General features: G+C 63.4%; 1 protein-coding gene across 1 annotated transcript in view; it reads left to right on the top strand.

Moving 5' to 3' along the window:
• SDK1 (sidekick cell adhesion molecule 1) overlaps window positions 1-18,858 on the top strand; it is a 544,320-nt gene that overhangs the window by 437,306 nt on the left and 88,156 nt on the right. The window contains exons 8-13 of the mRNA XM_059699383.1: window positions 5,664-5,747; window positions 8,245-8,436; window positions 10,075-10,191; window positions 10,690-10,857; window positions 12,657-12,759; window positions 14,344-14,520. Coding sequence (XP_059555366.1) covers window positions 5,664-5,747; window positions 8,245-8,436; window positions 10,075-10,191; window positions 10,690-10,857; window positions 12,657-12,759; window positions 14,344-14,520 — 841 coding nt within the window. The remainder of the gene's footprint in view (window positions 1-5,663; window positions 5,748-8,244; window positions 8,437-10,074; window positions 10,192-10,689; window positions 10,858-12,656; window positions 12,760-14,343; window positions 14,521-18,858) is intronic.

Raw genomic sequence — 18,858 nt, 5'->3', positions numbered from 1 at the left:
CCCTCCTCCCTCACAGTGACCCTCCTCCCCTCACAGTGACCCTCCTCCCTCACAGTGACCCTCCTCCCTCACAGTGACCCTCCTCCCTCACAGTGACCCTCCTCCCTCACAGTGACCCTCCCCCCTCACAGTGACCCTCCTCCATCACAGTGACCCTCCCCCCTCACAGTGACCCTCCCCCCTCACAGTGACCCTCCTCCCCTCACAGTGACCCTCCTCCCCTCACAGTGACCCTCCCCCCTCACAGTGACCCTCCCCCCTCACAGTGACCCTCCTCCCTCACAGTGACCCTCCTCCCTCACAGTGACCCTCCTCCATCACAGTGACCCTCCTCCCTCACAGTGACCCTCCCCCCTCACAGTGACCCTCCTCCATCACAGTGACCCTCCCCCCTCACAGTGACCCTCCCCCCTCACAGTGACCCTCCTCCCCTCACAGTGACCCTCCTCCCCTCACAGTGACCCTCCCCCCTCACAGTGACCCTCCCCCCTCACAGTGACCCTCCTCCCTCACAGTGACCCTCCTCCCCTCACAGTGACCCTCCTCCCTCACAGTGACCCTCCTCCCTCACAGTGACCCTCCTCCCTCACAGTGACCCTCCTCCATCACAGTGACCCTCCTCCCTCACAGTGACCCTCCTCCCTCACAGTGACCCTCCTCCCTCACAGTGACCCTCCCCCCTCACAGTGACCCTCCCCCCTCACAGTGACCCTCCTCCATCACAGTGACCCTCCCCCCTCACAGTGACCCTCCCCCCTCACAGTGACCCTCCCCCCTCACAGTGACCCTCCCCCCTCACAGTGACCCTCCTCCCCTCACAGTGACCCTCCCCCCTCACAGTGACCCTCCCCCCTCACAGTGACCCTCCTCCATCACAGTGACCCTCCTCCCTCACAGTGACCCTCCTCCATCACAGTGACCCTCCTCCCTCACAGTGACCCTCCTCCCTCACAGTGACCCTCCTCCCTCACAGTGACCCTCCCCCCTCACAGTGACCCTCCCCCCTCACAGTGACCCTCCTCCATCACAGTGACCCTCCCCCCTCACAGTGACCCTCCCCCCTCACAGTGACCCTCCCCCCTCACAGTGACCCTCCCCCCTCACAGTGACCCTCCTCCCCTCACAGTGACCCTCCCCCCTCACAGTGACCCTCCCCCCTCACAGTGACCCTCCTCCATCACAGTGACCCTCCTCCCTCACAGTGACCCTCCTCCCTCACAGTGACCCTCCTCCCCTCACAGTGACCCTCCTCCCCTCACAGTGACCCTCCCCCCTCACAGTGACCCTCCTCCCTCACAGTGACCCTCCTCCCCCACAGTGACCCTCCCCCCTCACAGTGACCCTCCTCCCCTCACAGTGACCCTCCTCCCTCACAGTGACCCTCCTCCCCCACAGTGACCCTCCCCCCTCACAGTGACCCTCCCCCCTCACAGTGACCCTCCTCCCCTCACAGTGACCCTCCTCCCTCACAGTGACCCTCCTCCCCCACAGTGACCCTCCTCCCTCACAGTGACCCTCCTCCATCACAGTGACCCCTGTCCCATCACAGGTAACGCTCCCCCTGGGGGTGCTGGGCCTGGTGCTGCCCCGCCTTCCCTGGGAAGCTCAGTCACACTCACCCCAGCTTCATCTTGAACCCGGCGCAGGGAGGTGGCCTGATTCCATCTCCCAAACGCATCCTGCTTTTCTCTCCCAAGAAAATCACTGAAGCCGAGGGCTGGTCTGAGCCGCCTGACCCCGCCTGGGCCGCAGGTGGCCGGTCGCGGGGAGGGCCCCTCCCTGGCCCCGGCCCAGGCTCTCCGTGGCTCGTGTCTGACCGCCATGATCAGGGCCCAGAGATAATGCTGTTGCTGTCATTTCTGGGCCAGAAGGCAGTGAGAAGGTGCCCGATGTACCTTCCCTCCGTGTCAGAGAGATCGGAGCCCAGTGCCGTCCCGGCCGGAGCGGAGGGGAACCGGCACCACTGCTCTGAGCGCTGGAGGGTGGCGGGTCGGGACGCGGCCTCGCACGCGGCGAGGGGAACTCGGTGACGTTCAGACTGTGATGTGATGGCCCGACACGGGGCGAGGGCTGCTCTCCTCCCACCGGCCCAGCCCGCAGCCCTTGTCCTCCTGCGCGGCCGGCCCTGTCATCGTGGCCTGCCCAGCAGAGAGGTGGCCGTGCCGCCGGCTCCAGGGAGGGGACCCCCGCCCCTTCCCTCCTCCGCAGGACGAAGGGCAGGCCCCAGGAGAGTGGATGTGCCGGAGCCCTCCCGAGAGCCGTGGCCCCTCGGTGACATACGCGCCGTTGGCCCCTTTGCAAAGGAAGTCAGAGTGAAGGCTGCGTTTCACACAAGTTCGCAGGAGGAGCAACCGCTGCCTGGATGTGTGCCTGGAGCTCAGACGTGTCTCCGGCCTCCACGTGACTGCCACACGCCTGCCACACAGACCTGTGGCCCCTGGACACGGGGAAGATTGCGCAGCACCCGGAGGACAGGCCGGGTCCGTCTCACCCTGTTCAGCCCCGACGTGAACGCACCCTCTCCCGGAGGGGCGCCCACCAGGCGGCCTGCGGCTGCGGGAGCCACGGTGGGGGCTGCACAGACTGGAGTCCGGCTCCTCAGACAGCACAGCCTGCGTCCTGAGCGGCGGGGATCATCTCCCGGAACTAGAGCGTCGGCCCAGCAGCGCCGCTTCCCGAACACCCGGCCTCTGAGCGAGCTGGGCTCTGCTTGTGCCTCCACGGCAGACGCTCACCCAGAGCCCCCGTCCGGCCTTGGCAGGCGCCAGGGCACCCCGGCTTCCGGGGTCGGTGTCAGGCCCCTCCGCTCGTCAGCGTTTGCTGGGACAGTGGGACTTGCTGAGCCCCCTGGGAAGCCCGTCCGTTTGGGGCGATGACCACCTCGCCCGCCGCCCCGGGCGTCTCGGGCGGGGAGGCTCTCGTCGGAACGTGAGAGGGAAGGAAGCGAGCACGGGGGCTTCGGTGGCTGCCTCCCTCGCGGATGAGACCAGACAGACGCACAGCTGTTCACCCGCCGTGGGCTTCCCTGCTGCCGCCCCCTCCTGCGGCCGAACAGGGGCACCCGGCTGAGTGCGGGCACCGCCACCGCCCAGAGGCCTGCACCCGCTGCCAGCAGCACCAGCACCGGCTCTGCCTCCTGGTCCCTCCCGACCCTCAGAACCTAACCCAGCTGACCCCTCACGTGACCCTAACCCAGCTCACCCCTCACGTGACCCTAACCCAGCTCACCCCTCATGACCCTAACCCAGCTGACCCCTCACGTGACCCTAACCCAGCTCACCCCTCACGTGACCCTAACCCAGCTCACCCCTCACGTGACCCTAACCCAGTGGTGCTGGGAGCTTCCTCCCCACCAGCCCTGGGATGTGTCCTCGGCCACAAGGAAAGGAGCACAGACCCCAGGCTCTCCTCCTGCGCTGCCAGAAGAGCCTCCCGCCCCATCACCGAGGGGGGCCAGGCGCCCACCCACCGCACAGCGGAGCGTGACTTCCCTGTGCAGGGCCGGCTTCCACACGGCGGCGTCAGTGTGTGCAGCGAGACCCGTGCCAGGCCCCTCCCTGCACCAGGGACCCGCGGGCACTGCCAACCAAGAAAGAGCCGACCTGCCCGCAGGCATCGCAGTCGCTGCCGCGGGAGCTGTGTGGTCTGTGGGCGCGACCGTCCATGGGTGGATTTTCGTCTTCGCAGAGCGACTGCTCCGGAATGAACCGCAAGGGCGCTGCTGAGTGAGGGAGGCTCCCAGGCCCTGCCCTCTGATCCGCGCCCATAGCATCAGGCAGACGGGATGGCAGAGCTGGGCCAGGCACGGTGCCAGAGACGCCGGGAGGGGCGGTGACAGAAGAGCGGTGCCGGGCCTGTGGTGACACCCACACCTACGCGGGCGATGACACCGCATGACCCTAAGCACCTGTGCCCGCGCCCACGGGGACCAGCCAGCGGAGACGAGCGCGGGGCGCTGCCTGCTTCGGCCGCCGCCTTGCCGGCTCTGATGGCCGCAGTTCTGTGCGGTGCTGCCATGGAGGGAGACTGAGTAAGGGACAGAGTGTCCTTCCCCACCGTCTCCTATACCTGCAGGGACCGTGCAACCCACTCAGCTACAGCGTGCCCTTAGAAAAGGAAAACCAGTTAACCAGGCCAGTGCTGGTCCCCCACACACTCACCCCTACAGTCGGACGGCAGCCCGCAGCGGCGCGGCATGACCTGCGTGCGGCAGTGGCGGGCTGAGCCGGCAGCGGGGGACAGGGATGCTGCCACCGCCGCGGCCGCTGAAGGAGAGGCCGAGGGTCACCTACGAGGGAAGAGCAGCCTGAGGAGGCGGGCGGCAGCTCCGCCGTGGTCCTTCGGGCCGGGTTCACTAGGTCCACTGGGTCCACATGGAGCAGAGGTTCCGACCCGTCTCCCGCCAGGCACAGGCTTTCCGTTCAATGAGCCGGGGACGCAAAATTGACACCTAACTGCCACCCCGGGAACCTTGCCTTTTCTCCGTCACCGCCATCGTCCCTTGAAAGGGCTGTTTGCGAGCCTCTTTCTCCTCTAGGCTCTGCCTGCTCCGGGGCGACAGCTGCTGTCGGAGGCTCGCCAGGCTGTCGTGTCCGCGTTCGGCACCGTTACAAAGTCACACCGCGCCTGGCCTCTGGCCGGCCGGCCCGGCATTAATTATCACTCAGAAAGCCCGGCCGCCTTCGTCACCGTGATAATGAGATCGCTGCCCCCTAAGCACGCCACGCACTGGGCCAGGCCACTGTTGAATTTCTGCTGAATAAACTGAGAGAGAAAAATACTGCCATTTCCGCTCCAAGGAAATTCATTGCTTAGTGCAACCACGATGTTTTTGGTGTGTTTTTTTGGTGGAATAGGTCCGTGCAGTATCCAGAGAGAGGCGAGTGGCGACGCGCTCGCTGCTGCAGGGGCATGCCAGGCCCTTCCTCTTCTCGCCCTCAGCTGTTACTTGCTGTTGCATTGGAGCGTTAGATCTGTGTTTTGGAGGAGAACTGCTAAGACTTTAGAGAGGATGTTACTAGGACTGCACTGTCCCCCGGCACAGGCCAGAGCCTGGTGCGGCCCCCAGCACGCCTCGGGAGTCATGCTTAGTTTCGATACGGAAGCAAACTGGCCTATGAGATTCTGGCTGTAGATATCCACCTCCATGAGCCCTCGGGACAGCGCCTCTAAAGCCTGAATTGAGATGGTTCGTGATGCAAGCCCACACGCTGAAAAGTGGCCGCGGCTCTGGGTTGTAATTTGCTGCCCGAGACCTGAGAATATAAATCGTCTCTGGCCTCTGCTCTCCGTGCTCAGGCTTGGTGCGCACATTGGTAACGGATGAAGTTTTCAAAAAGAGTTTCTTCAATGCATTTTAAAATATAATTTTATTGATTTCGGAGAGGAAGGGAGAAAGGAGAGAGAGAGAGAAACATCAGTGATGAGAGAGAATCATGGACCGGCCGCCTCCTGCACACCCCCCACTGGGGAGCGAGCCTGCACCCCGGGCAGGTGCCCTGACGGGGAATCAAAGCCTGACCTTCTGGTTTGTAAGGCGGTGCTCAGTCACTGAGCCACACTGGTCCGGCCAAAAACAGTTTTTAAAAAGAGTCCCGGCTCGAGGCTGCAGCGTCTTCTGAAATATGCTCCTTGCTTAGCAGCTCCTGTTTTCTTGTTTAAAGAGCCACCGTACTTCACCGCTGAGCCCGCGAGTCGGATTGTGGTGGAAGTGGAGGAGACCGTGGACATGGCGTGTGAAGCGATGGGTGAGTGTGGGGGCCGCTGGGGGGCCGTGATGTGGGGGGACCCAGGGCATTCTCCAGGGCAGAGTCCTCATCATTGGAGGGACACATTGAGGGCAAGGCCAGAAACCGGGACTGTGCAGAGCCCAGTGGCCGTGCATGTGACCCTGGGAAGGTGTTTGACCTTTGGGAGGTATTTGACCTTGGGGAGGTGTTTGACCTGGGAAGGTGTTTGATCTGGGAAGGATTGACCCTGGGGAGGTGTTTGACCTTTGGGAGATATTTGACCTTGGGGAGGTGTTTGACCTTGGGAGGGTGTTTAATCTGGGAAGGTGTTTGACCCTGGGGAGATATTTGACCTTGGAAAGGTGTTTGACCTTGGAAAGGTGTTGACCCTGGGGAGGTGTTTGACCTTGGGAAGGTGTTTGACCTTGGAAAGGTGTTTGACCTTGGAAAGGTGTTGACCCTGGGGAGGTGTTTGACCTTGGGAAGGTGTTTGACCTTGGGAGGGTGTTTGACCTTGGGAAGGTGTTTGACCTGGGAAGGTGTTTGACCTTGCTCCGGGGAAGGTACTATTTATACAAGGAAGCGCAGGAGGCCTGGTGTAGGCCGTCCTCTCACTCCCTTGGACGCTCCGCTTCCACCAGCCACGGCCCCAGGCCTGAGGGCAGGAAGCTAGTCCTCACCCACGGGTGATGGGGACCCACGACCGCGCCGCTCTGTAGACAGGGAGATGCTGTGAATTCTCTGAGCAGGATTTGTGTTTCTGCCGTTTCAGCACTGGGCTGCCTTTTCTTGTTATTCAGGCCGCGTGACTACTAGCCGTCGCTGCCACCATTCCCACCCCGCAGCGCAGGGCGCCACACTCGGCCTCAGACGGGCTCTCTGGGCGCTGCATTAACAAAGGCTGCGTCAGTGCTGGGGCGGTCAGGAAATGAGAGGGGCCTTCTCCCGTGACTGTCCGGCCCCCTTAAGAGCGGTCTTTCCTCCTGAGACCTCCCAGCCCTTCGCGAGCCTTCACAAGGGCCACGGGGGAGCGTGTCATCTCCCTGTTCACATGGACGGAGCCTGAAGGCAAGGCCCAGCCACACGCTCGGGGCCAGGGCGACGCGTGCGGTGGGTGCCTCCCGTTAAACCTTCGCCAACGTTTGGCATGAAGGGGTCGTCATTACGTACCGGGCAGGTGACCCACCCGGTCTGAGCCCGGGTCCGTCAGGGAGGCCGGAGGCCGGGTGCAGGCCCTGCTCCGCTCCTGTCCCTCTGTCCCGCTCCCTGAGCCCGGGGCGGGGGGAGGGCGAAGAGGAACACGGATCTTACAAGGAATTACGTCCCCGGCGGTGGTCGCACTGTCCCCGCTTGAGTAAGCCCAGCTTTGTCAGGCCGATGACTGAAAGGGAAGCTGTGCAGTTAGCGTCTGCAGTGCGTGGGGGTGAGACCCTGCTTTTGACCTGGAATTGCCCCAAAAGGGAAGCCCTCCTCGCCCCTCCACGGCGACGATCGGAAGCTCTGCCCCTGAGGAGCACGCTCTTGACACGGCCGCTGTGGTGACAGCGTGGGAAGGGCAGGCACACACGTGGGAGCAGGTTCTCGCGTGGCGTGGCCGGCGTGGGATTTACCGCTTTCTTTTAACTCCGACGGCGAAGGCGCAGGCGGCGGCGCGGTTCCTCTCGGAACCGCCGCTATGAGGTTTTACACGAGTCGTTATGCTTTTACCTCGAAATGGATTTTTTTTAATTTCCTGGTTTAATAAAAACTGACAGGAAACATAATTAAGGCAAAGAACAGGATCCGCGAATGCATTATCTTGAAATATTCCACGACATTAACTTTATTTATGAGAAGGAGGCATCTTTTCTTCCAGCGTCTGAAGTGGGGGCCGGAGTGTGCTCCCTCCCGTGCACCGCGTGGGCGTGTTTTCTCCTGGCTACGCTTACAGCGAGGGAAACCGAGGCACAAGCCACGGGTGCAGAAATAGCCCAGCTGCTCCTGCGCTTTTCCTGGGGCCTCGACAGGCGCTGTGCCCGCCGCCAGCGCTGTGCCCACCGCCACAGTTCAGGACTGTGGTCTTGGGTCTCAGGTCAGCTCTCTGGGGCCGGCGCAGGGCGTTGGAAGGGTCATGTTGGGGCTGCGTGTTCCCCACCGCCCCCCGAAGCCGTGCCGGGTCCATTGCTTCCTGCCACGTGGGAGGAGGAACACCTGAAGTGCCTGTTAACACACTGCTGTCCCTGCCCAGCCGGCGTGGCTCAGTGGTTGAGCGTCGACCTATGAACCAGGAGGTCACAGTTCGATTCCAAGTCAGGGCACAGGCCCGGGTTGCGGTCTCGATCCCCAGTAGGGTGTGTGCAGGAGGCGGCCAATCGATGATTCTCTCTCATCATTGATGTTTCTCTCTCTCTCTCCCTCTCCCTTCCTCTCTGAAATCAGTAAACACATATTTTTTAAAAAAATACTGCCGTTGCTCCCTCCCGTAAGAAATTCCCGAGGTTTAAATCTGTGACGCCTGGTTCTTGCCTCCACGCAGGGGCGCCGCCGCCCAGGCTGCAGTGGTACAAGGACGCCCTGCCGCTCAGCCAGCTCCAGGACCCGCGCTACCGGCTGCTCCCAGGCGGCCTGCGCATCGAGCGGCTGCGTCCCCGCGACTCCGGCATCTTCCAGTGCTTTGCCAGCAACGAAGGGGGCGAGGTGCAGACCTCCACCTACCTGGACGTCACCAGTGAGTACCGGCCACCAGAGGCCGGAGCTTCTGACCGTGGCCCGCGTGGCACACTCAGAGAGGGGTCCCCTCGGGGACCTGGGCGGGCGTGGGGCCCAGGTGACTGCAGCACCCAACCCCCTCGTCACCTCTGCAGACGCCTGGGGCGCGCACGCATGGCTGCCCCAGGGGACCGCCCTGCTCTCAGCAGGTCGCGGGGACCCAGCACCAAGAAGCAGGAAAGCCGGTTCTCTGGACATTTAGTGAACAGCTCGTTCCTGCTCTTTTCCCTGAGATAGCGTTTCCACTTTAAATATTCATTCTCTGTTGTGGTTTTATTGGACGATTACAGCTCTTTTGTGAGCTGCTTCTATTGCCCCATCGACGGACATGTTGGGCCTCTGACAGCTGGGATGCGGGAGGTTTCCCTTGTCTCCGGCCTCGCTCCGTAACCTCCCACAGCTGGGGTACTGTTCTCCCGAAGGAGGGTTTCCTGGCTTCTTTTCCGTGCCTGTCCGTCTTCCCCCTTTCAGACGGAGTAGGCAGCGGTACCGGGCCCATCTGTCCTTTCGGAGGAAAAATGCTGGCCTTCTCGGGGGGCAGAGCCTTTGGAGGAAGCGGGTCGGGGCCGGCGTGTGCTGGCCGGGGGAGCCCACAGGGGCGGACAGAGCCTAAGGCCGATGCGTACGCTTCAGTGACCTGGGCCCACTTCCGGGACTGTGCCCCGGGGTCAAGTTTATCGTCCAGTTCGGAGCGTCGGAAACTAAAATCCCTTCAAACAATAGAAATAACACTGGGGGCACAGGGATTCTGTTAAAATCCCTTCAAACAGAAATTATGTTTCCTGTCACCCCGTCTGGGCACTTAGCCGGAACCCGAGTTGGATGCATTAGAATTATTTAAAGCAGACCTGGCAGCAGCGGGCCAGGGTGGGGCGGGCGGGCACTGGCCCTCTTCCTAAAAGGGCAGACGGTACATTGGTCCAGCTTTGAGGGGCGTGGCCTCCGTCACAGCGACTCAGCTCTGCTGGAGAAGGACAGCAGCACAGGCAGCACAGAGCGGGTGGGCTGTGTTCCAATAAAGCTTTATTGACAAAAGCAGGCCTGGGGCTGCATTCGGCCCCCGGGTTGGGGGCCAACCTTTTCTCTGTTGAGAGACCTGGGAAGCTCTACTTAATTTCTCTGCCTCAGTGTTGTCATCAAAATGGAGCCAACCCAGCCCAATTCACAAGGTTCTTGCAAAGATCAGATTGGAAATTTAAATGAACGTGCTACATACGCTGGTTACCATGACAACTGGAGGGAGAACAGATAAATGATTATGATTTGTAAGTGTAGGGTGTAGCAAAAGGGGCTTTTTTCAAATTAAAACCTTTAATGGGATGAAAATACAATGTAGCACAATCAATATTGACATGTTCATTTAACAAACACTGTTGAGCATGCGTGTCCAGGCCTCCGGGTCCCTCAGGCCTGGGGACAGCCGTGAGGAGGCGGTCCTCTGCGGGCGGGCAGGCGGCAGGATCGCAGCTCCGAGAGGGAGCCCGGGCAGGTGCAGGCACCCTCACTGGTTGCCTCGCGCTCCGTCCTATGGAAAGCCACCTGAACAGTCCCTCCGAGGGGCCCACGCTGAGCCTGTCCCTGTCACCTCCTCACTCAGATGTCGCACCAGCCTTCACTCAGCTTCCGGCCGACACCACGGTCACAGATGGGATGACGGCCACGCTGAGGTGCGAGGTGTCCGGGGCGCCCAGACCCGCCATCACCTGGAGGAGAGGTAGGCAGCGGCCCTGTCGCAGGGGCCGGGCCAGCGCAGCGCTGAGCCTCGGCGATGCACACGGACCCGCCACGCTGGGGGACGCAAAACCGGAGGGAGCTCCTCAGCTCCGAGGTTCAGCCTGTGCACAGGCCCAGCTGGCGGCGGGGGACCTGGGAGGCCAGAGGTGAAGGGGGCAGGCCCTCTGTCTGTCATATGCTTTCTCTCCCTCGATTGAGGTGGGATCATAGCGAACGAGAGCATTTCCAATGCGCACAAGCGTAGAGACGGCTCAGGACCGCCCCAGAGGGACGTGGCAGACGTGTCCGCGTCCCGGTGGAGGGAGGGTGTCCGTGTGCGCTCCTGTGAATCGCGCTGGAGGACCCGCTGCGGGGGTGTCCGTGTGTAAAGGGCCCCCTTCGTTCTGGCCTCTCCTTGACTTGCTCCTCGGTGGTGGCCTGAGCGTGGCCCTCCCTCGGCCCTGGGCTCGGACGCGCCTGTCCTCTCTCTGGTCTCCAGGAAGCCACGTGCTGGCCAGCGGCTCCGTGCGGATTCCCAGGTTCATGCTGCTGGAATCGGGGGGCCTGCAGATCAGCCCCGTCTTCATCCAAGATGCCGGCACCTACACCTGCTACGCAGCCAACACGGAGGGGTCCCTGAACGCATCGGCCACGCTCACCGTGTGGAGTAAGGACCCCGCCCCTGCGGGCTCCGCCCCCGCCCTGGCCTCACCGTCGTGTCCTCTGCTCGGGGACCTTCTGATGTCCCGACTCCGGGGCGCCCAGAGGGGAGGATTGTCACCGCTAATTTCCAGGAACCTGCTCTTAACTGACGTTTCCGTTTCCGAAGAACAGTCAGCGAGTGTGTTTCCAGATTTAAAGGGGGCATTTCGGGAGAGGAGAGACTGACTTTTCAAGTCAGTGAGTTGGGTTGGTGCCCCCAAGTGGCTCCCATAGCAAACGGGCAGATTATGCGAGAAAACCAAGTCAAGAACTAAAATCCTACAGAGAAGATATTTTTTTCTGTTATCATTGTAACCAACTAGAACAGTCCTAGCTTATGAACTATGAATGCTCCCTAGATATGAGGCATGAGCCGAGAGAGAGAGAGAGAGAGAGAGAGAGAGAGAGAGAGAGAGAAAGAGAGAGAGAAAGAGAGAGAGAGAGATTTGTTTCTCCAACGTTTGATTCTTCTTATTTTGTCTCTAACACGGGTTTCTGAAATGCAGGTAAGTTGTTTTCCGGAGCATAGGGATTGGCTTACCAAGCATGCCTACCCCACTCCGTAGCCTCGCTCACCAGTGAGCTCCCCGTCTCCCCGCGGCCGTGCATCACTAAAACAGCGCCGCTCACAGACGCAGGACTAGCAGAGTCACCTGTGCTCGCTGAGAGAGTCCCCGGCCGTCTGTGAGGAGGGAAACGCTAACGTGCGTGAGGGGGCGCCTGCCGCACCCCATCCTTCGGGAAAAGCCCCCTGGGCTCCGCCTCATGTCCACGGAGGTGTTTCTGGTTTCCGTGGCGTCCACTCTGATAGACGGCCTCCTAACGTGAGGGGCTCTAAGGACACTGCCTTCCAGTCACCCCCGATGGTCAGGTGCTGAAGAGGGGGATGTCCCTAAAATGAGCCTCATCTTTACAAACTGGTGACAAACTGACGTCTGCATGTCACTGGGCCGCTCGCCAGGCGGTTGTGTGGCTCTGCTCAGATCCAGGGTCCGAACAGCGGTGGATGCGGGAGCCACGGTGGCTGCGGGTGCTGTCCCCACGCGCCCACGGGGCTGTGCAGCCGCAGCACCGGCAGCGCCCCCGCCCCCCCCGCCCCCGGGAAACGCACGCTCAGAGAGGCCTGCACGCCCGCTGCAGGGGGTCAGGCTGCCCTGAACCCATGTGGTGACCCCAAGTTCGGCTGCGCTCACAGAGGTGCGCACGGGAGACATGCCATGGCTGTCACCGGGCCCGCTGTGGCGGCCGCTGGTCTGGGCGGAGTCCAGCCCTACCCCTTCGCCCCAGGCCACTCCAGCTCCGTGGCACCAGCAGCCCGGCATGGCTGAGCCTCTGTCCTCCCGGGAGCTGGGGTGTGACACCGCCGTGCCCACCGGCTGCTGCGAGGACTAAGTCATGCCCCGCGATAATGAAGGCGCCTCGCCAGCCCCGGGTGCCGTGCGGCCGGCAGACGTCCCCGATGCCGACTGTCTCGGGGAGACGGATGCTTCCCTGGGAGTGGCAGCGGGGACCCGATGACCATCGCAGCCGGCCTTCCACTCTCGCTTCCTCGGGGCCTGGGCCCTCGGTGGCCTGGGAGGGCGGAGGCCTGGCTCCCGGCTGCGTGGGAGGGCGTTTCGGTCCCCGGGCGGCTCTGGTGCCGCGACGCGCACGTCCTGCCGGGAGAAGGGACACTCGGCTTTGCTGTCAGGGGCCCAGCGCGGTGCCCGGAGGGCGGGAGCGCTCAGCCTGTGGCTCTGTCTGAGCTGTGACTTGTGTTTTCAGATCGAACGTCCATCGTCACGCCCCCTGAGGACCGCGTGGTGATCAAGGGGACCACGGCCACGCTGCGCTGCGGGGCCACGCACGACCCCCGCGTCTCCCTCCGGTAGCTCCGTCCCCCCGTGGGGGCGTTCATACTCCGTGGGCTCGGGAAGGGGTGCTGAGGCCAGAGGGAGAATGCCAGGGACTGGATTTCAGCCGCAGGTCGCGGCGCCACGCGGTCTGGGCTCCGTCATTAATCGCACACGTCCCCGCTCCCGCCCGCCTGTGTATCACTTCCGGGGACAGGGTCCTCTCCCGGCCTCGTGCAGCGCTCCTTTGTGGGTGCAGAGGGGGGCGGGGGAGAGAGCACCACAGTATCGGGGTGAGGGGCGGGGGGAGAGAGGGCCGGGCCTGGCGGGTCTGGAGGGGTTGCAGCGCCGTCCTGATGGAGCTCAGACTGCGAAGGTAATGACCCCGTGGTGCCAGCACAGGCCGCCGTGGCGCCAGCACAGGCCGCCGTGGCGCCGGCACAGGCCGCCGTGGGACCCAGCACAGGCCGCCGTGGGACCCAGCACAGGCCGCCATGGTGCCAGCACAGGCCGCCGTGGTGCCAGCACAGGCCGCCGTGGGACCCAGCACAGGCCGCCGTGGCGCCGGCACAGGCCGCTTCCCGCACTCGCGGCTGCAGAATGCGTTTCGCTGTCAGACGCCGGCTGGAGCCTGAAGCCTAAATGCGCACACACACCCTCCTGGCATTTGCACTCGGCCCGAGCCAGAGGCGTGCAGCCAGCGATGGGGCTTTCGGAAGCGCTCACCCAGCAGAGGGGGCGGGCACATGCACACACGTGGTTTAACTGGCTTCGGAGGCAGCTGACGTCTCCCTCGTCTCTGGCGGGTGTTTGGCAAACGGTGAACATGTGTTTGCGTGTGACCTGCTCTTTGTTCAGGAACTGGGGGCTTCTGCTCTGGGTTTTAGACAGTCGTTGCCCCTGTGCAGGCAGCACTTGTCCTTCGGGACTTTCCTGGGAATGAGAGGAGCAGTGCTCGCAGCGACAGGTGTGACAGGTGTATGTCACAGTGCTCTAGCGACAGGTGTATGTCAGTTATCGCAGCGACAGGTGTGACAGGTGTATGTCACAGTGCTCATAGCGACAGGTGTGACAAGTGTGTGACATCCTTATCACAGCCACAGAGGCGGGAGAGACTCCCGCCTCCACCGCTGTGCTCACCAGCCGTGAGCCCGGCTTCTGGCTGAGCAGTGCTCCCCCTGTGGTCAGTGCACATTATAGCAACTGGTTTGTTCCGCATTCGGTCAATTTGCATATTAGCCTTTTATTATATAGGATCGATTTCAGAGAGGAAGGGAATGGGAGAGAGAGAAACATCAATGATGAGAGGGAATCATTGATCAGCTGCCTACTGCACGCCCCACTGGGGTTTGAGCCCGCAAACCTGGGCATGTGCCCTTGACTGGAATCAAACTTGGGACCCCTCAGTCTGCAGTTGATGCTCTACCCACTGAGCCAAACTGGCCAGGGCTCTTTTTGTTCCGCTGTTATCGTATAGCCCACATGGGATAGAACTCACCCTTTCGAAGAACAGTGAGGTGGTCAGTGCACCTACAGGCCCCAGCGCGGCTTCTCACAGACGGAGGGGCCAGGCCGACCCTCCCTGCCCGCTCTGACCCAGGCTCTGTGCTTGGCTGCAGCTACGTGTGGAGGAAGGACGACGTGGTCCTCGCCCCGCCCAGCAGCTCCCGGATCGTGGTGGAGCCGGACGGGTCCCTGCTCATCAGCCAGACGTGGTCGGGCGACATCGGAGACTACACCTGCGAGATCGTCTCTGAGGGCGGCAGCGACTCCCGGACGGCCCGGCTGGAGGTGATGTGAGTACCGTGTCCCCTCCCACCCGGCTCTGTGGGCGGCATCGCAGAGGCCACGTGCCCGCCCCGGGCTGCCCTTCACGGGTGCCGCCCACCGTGGCTCTCAGCCAGTGGCCGGTGGCCGGTGCCTTAGGCCTCACGGGTGCGTCCTTAGGAGGTTCCACCTCGTTCCAGGGGGTTCGCTGGCGCTCACTGACCCCTGCGTCCTGTCCCCCAGCGTCTCTGCGGTGCGAGGTCCTGTCTGCCGTGTAACAGGCAGGTAACAGGCCACTTTCCACCGAGCGCCCATCAGAGCTTCCGGTAGGCGAGACGGCGGGGCCTCCCGCCAGGAGGCGGACCTGCAGCCAGCAGGGCGTGTCAGCCAGCACCTGCCTCCAGGGCAACAGCACTTCCCTAAGCTCCTCGGGGATCCGGGACTGCGGTGGCGGCCAGTCCTCTGGCCTGGCCCCGGGGGTCCAGCCTCTCTCCCGCGTGACTCCCTCTGTTCACAGCAGGAAGCTGACACTCTGTTCAGCTCATTTTTAGAAATGCTGTCCTCGCAGACGTTCCCCGAGCTCATCCATGTAAGGGTAAACCTGCCGGTGAAGAGGCAGGTGGGGGCGGGGAGGGGAGGGGCCGGGGCGCAGCAGCCAGCTCGGCCCGCCGCATCCCGGGGAGCGGGCAGGCGCCCCGAGGAAAGGCCGTGTGAGAGGCTTGCTGCTGACTCACCCCGACCAGCCGGGGTCCTCTAGACAAACTCACTCCTGGACGCAGAGCCTGAGCGGGGCACAGGCCAGCCTCATTGTCTGAATCCATGGACCAGGCGGGGGGGATTGTTAGTGACAGATGGGCTGGAGCACAGACACTGGGAGGAGTGAGCGACCACAGCCCTGCTGGCCCTGCTGCAGGGGGGCGGGTGAGGCCGTGTGGGGCCGGGTGAGGCCGTGCGGGGCCAGGTGAGGCTGTGTAAGGCCCAGGGTGAGGGGGTGAGGCTGTGGGACCGGGTGAGGCTGTGGGACTGGGTGAGGCTGTGCGGGGCCCAGGGTGAGGGGGTGAGGCTATGCAGAGCTGGGTAAGGCTGTGTAAGGCCCAGGGTGAGGAGGTGAGGCTGTGGGACTGGGTGAGGCTGTGTAAGGCCTGGGTGAGGCTGTGCAGGGCCCAGGGTGAGGGGGTGAGGGGGTGAGAGGGTAAGGCTGTGGAGCGGCCCCGGTGCCTCCAGGACCTGAACCGGCCCCGCCCGCCTGCTGCCTGCAGGGTCTCGTCCAGGACAACCACGCCATGTTCTCTGTAGAGGCTCCTCTTTGGGGGCAAAGGTCACCCCAGTCAGTAGGGAGACAGCAGGAGCCTCAGCCCAGAGGGTGTGCGGGGTCTTGGTGCTGCGGCCATGGCATATGCAGGTGACCCCGAGCTCTGTGCGTGAGCGGGGAAATGGGGGGCTCCCCCCTCTCGCCATTGGACCCGCGGACCCCAGCGCTCCATCCTCCTGTGCCCCTGCCCCCCCCCCCAGATGCCTCCGCGGTCTCTGCCCCTACGGCCTGTCCTCCGCCATCTCCACCTGGAGGAGCTGCCCCTCAGTCTCCCGGATGCACCCTGGGCCGCCAGGTGTCTTCATGGGCTCCTGGGATCACCCGGAGGAAGCACCGCGCTCACTCCCAGCTGAAGTGGGAGCACTGGGTGCACAGCTCTGCGCTCCGGTGGCTGGCGGTGCCTGGGGTTGCCTGGCGGTGCCTGGGGTTGCCTGGTGGTATCTGGCTGTGCCTGGTGGTGCCTGGCGGTGTCTGGGGATGCCTGGCGGTGTCTGGCTGTGCCTGGCTGTGTCTGAGGATGCCTGGCGGTGTCTGGCAGTGCCTGGCGGTGTCTGGGGATGCCTGGCGGTGTCTGGCAGTGCCTGGCGGTGTCTGGGGATGCCTGGCTGTGTCTGGGGATGCCTGGTGGTGTCTGGCAGTGCCTGGCTGTGTCTGGGGATGCCTGGCGGTGTCTGGCAGTGCCTGGCGGTGTCTGGGGATGCCTGGCGGTGTCTGGCAGTGCCTGGCGGTGTCTGGGGATGCCTGGCTGTGTCTGGGGATGCCTGGCGGTGTCTGGCAGTGCCTGGCGGTGTCTGGGGATGCCTGGCTGTGTCTGGGGATGCCTGGCGGTGTCTGGCTGTGCCTGGCGGTGTCTGGGGATGCCTGGCGGTGTCTGGGGATGCCTGGCGGTGTCTGGCTGTGCCTGGCGGTGTCTGGGGATGCCTGGCGGTGTCTGGCTGTGCCTGGCGGTGTCTGGGGATGCCTGGCGGTGTCTGGCTGTGCCTGGCGGTGTCTGGGGATGCCTGGCGGTGTCTGGGGATGCCTGGCGGTGTCTGGCTGTGCCTGGCGGTGTCTGGGGATGCCTGGCGGTGTCTGGCTGTGCCTGGCGGTGTCAGGGGATGCCTGGCGGTGTCTGTGCCCTGCAGACACTCAGTAGATGTGAGTGGTTGGTTGAGTGCATGAATGAATGAATGAATGTGTGTCACTGGCCATTGGTGACCCGCCTCCCGATGTCACTCACGCCCTTCGTCGCCTTCAGTGCCACACCCTGGGCTTCTCCCTGAGAACGAACGCAGGCTCGCCCACGCGGCCCTGAGCCTGGGCACCCGGCGCCGCCCGGTCCACTCCGGCCCTGCGTCTCCCTCCCGTCCGCAGCCCGTGGGGAGGATGTTTAAATGTGGACACGTGGGAGTCCAGGCCACATAGGAAACTGCCTTTGAGGGCCCGCACATCACGCGTCCCTGGTGCCGAGCGAGTCACTCGAGCGTTTCCCACGGCCTCTGTCCCCGGCGCCGCCCTGCCCGCCTCGGACACGCGCCTCCTTCCTTCCCGCCCCGCGGTGTGTGTTCTGTGATTTACGTGTCTCCCCAGCCGTTCGCTCCTTTGATTTCCTTGAAGTAAAACGCGTTTTTCAGCCGGTGTTGCCGTATCTCTGAGATAATAGTCTCCCGTGACGGGAGCTGTGGCAGCATTTGCCGATCCGTGATGCGACCCACGCGGCACGGCACGGGGTGCCTGAAGGCGCCGCGGGAACTGTCGTTAGCATCACGGGCTGCTCCTGATCGGGATGGATGGGGAGCCGCGGTGACGGCGGCGTCTGCGACCCGCACAGGCCCTGACTCGCGCGCCCGAGATGCCAGCGGTGATGACAATAATCATGGCTCATGATTGCGGGCGTCGTGCTCAGAGCTTCCCAATCGAGCGCAGCCACATTCCCGTGATTTACTCCGATGGCAACAGAAAAAGAAAAGGGAAAACCTCAATTGCAGAAGCCACCGAGAGGCACTTACCGCCAAGCAGCGCCCTCGCCGCCCACCGGCGCCCCGCCACTTGAGTTCAAGCTGCTTGTTAACATAGGGATCGGAGGTTAGAAGTGGGATTTTGGGGGGGAAGGCTGGCTCCCGTTTGCTTGCCTGTGGGCAGCCGCTCACGCCGCCCTCCATGTGAGAGCCTGGGCGGGTCCCTGGGGCCTCCCCACCCCTCGCTCAGGGCGGGACTGTGGGCAAGTTCCCCACTTCTCAGCCTCGGCTTCCTGAGCTGGAAACTGGGCGCGCTATCCCGCTCCTCAGGGCGCTGCTGTGAGGTGTGAATGACCCAGTGTTTGTAGAAGCCGCCTGGAGCCTGGCTCAGGGGGGACCCAGCAGCAGTCCACCCGTCATCCCTCCCGTCCCGCCCCATGCACACGTCACCCGCTGTCCTCAGCAGCCCCCCTCCACCCCGGCCGGGTTGGGTTTGCTGTGTCCGTGGCCCTGTGACCAGCAGTCTGCTGCTGAGCCCGGTGCCAGGACAGGCCGGGGCTGGGCAGCACCCCCACCGATGGGTTGGGGGGTCTGCGGAGGGGGGGCCACGAGGAGGACTCACAGGAGGGCCGCCTCCTCCTCCACCACGAGCACAGGCTCTGCACCCCGGATGGTCCTGAGACGCGTCCGGTAAATCCAGGTCACAGGGTCAAGGGTCAAGGTGACACGCTGGCCCCACCTGGGTGTGTCTCTCCTCGGAGCGGCTGGTGCCCGAGGGAGGGGACGTCTGGGTGACTCCGGACCCGCAGAGCCGTGCCCAGCACCCGAGAGACCAGCTCCGAGGCTCCGTGGATCAGCTCCTTGCTCATCATTTAAGACGCAGTTGCTAGTAGATCAGAGACCCATTCCTGTGAACGGGCTACAGGGAAACCCCATTATGGGGCCCCATGAAGACTGGAGTGGGGGCAGGTTCTATAATAAACCCCGGTGACAAACCGTAGTCAGGGGCGCAGTCCCGGCCGGGTCCCGAGAATCATCAGGGTCCCCCCTCCCCCCCCCGTCTTCCTCCTCGGAGGGAAGCTGAGGGAGATGGGCTCGGCCGCGTGACGCTGGTGCTT

The sequence above is a fragment of the Myotis daubentonii genome, chromosome 5, assembly GCF_963259705.1.
Source record: "Myotis daubentonii chromosome 5, mMyoDau2.1, whole genome shotgun sequence".
Lineage (NCBI taxonomy): Eukaryota > Metazoa > Chordata > Mammalia > Chiroptera > Vespertilionidae > Myotis > Myotis daubentonii.
This window is presented reverse-complemented; position numbering and strand designations above follow the sequence as displayed.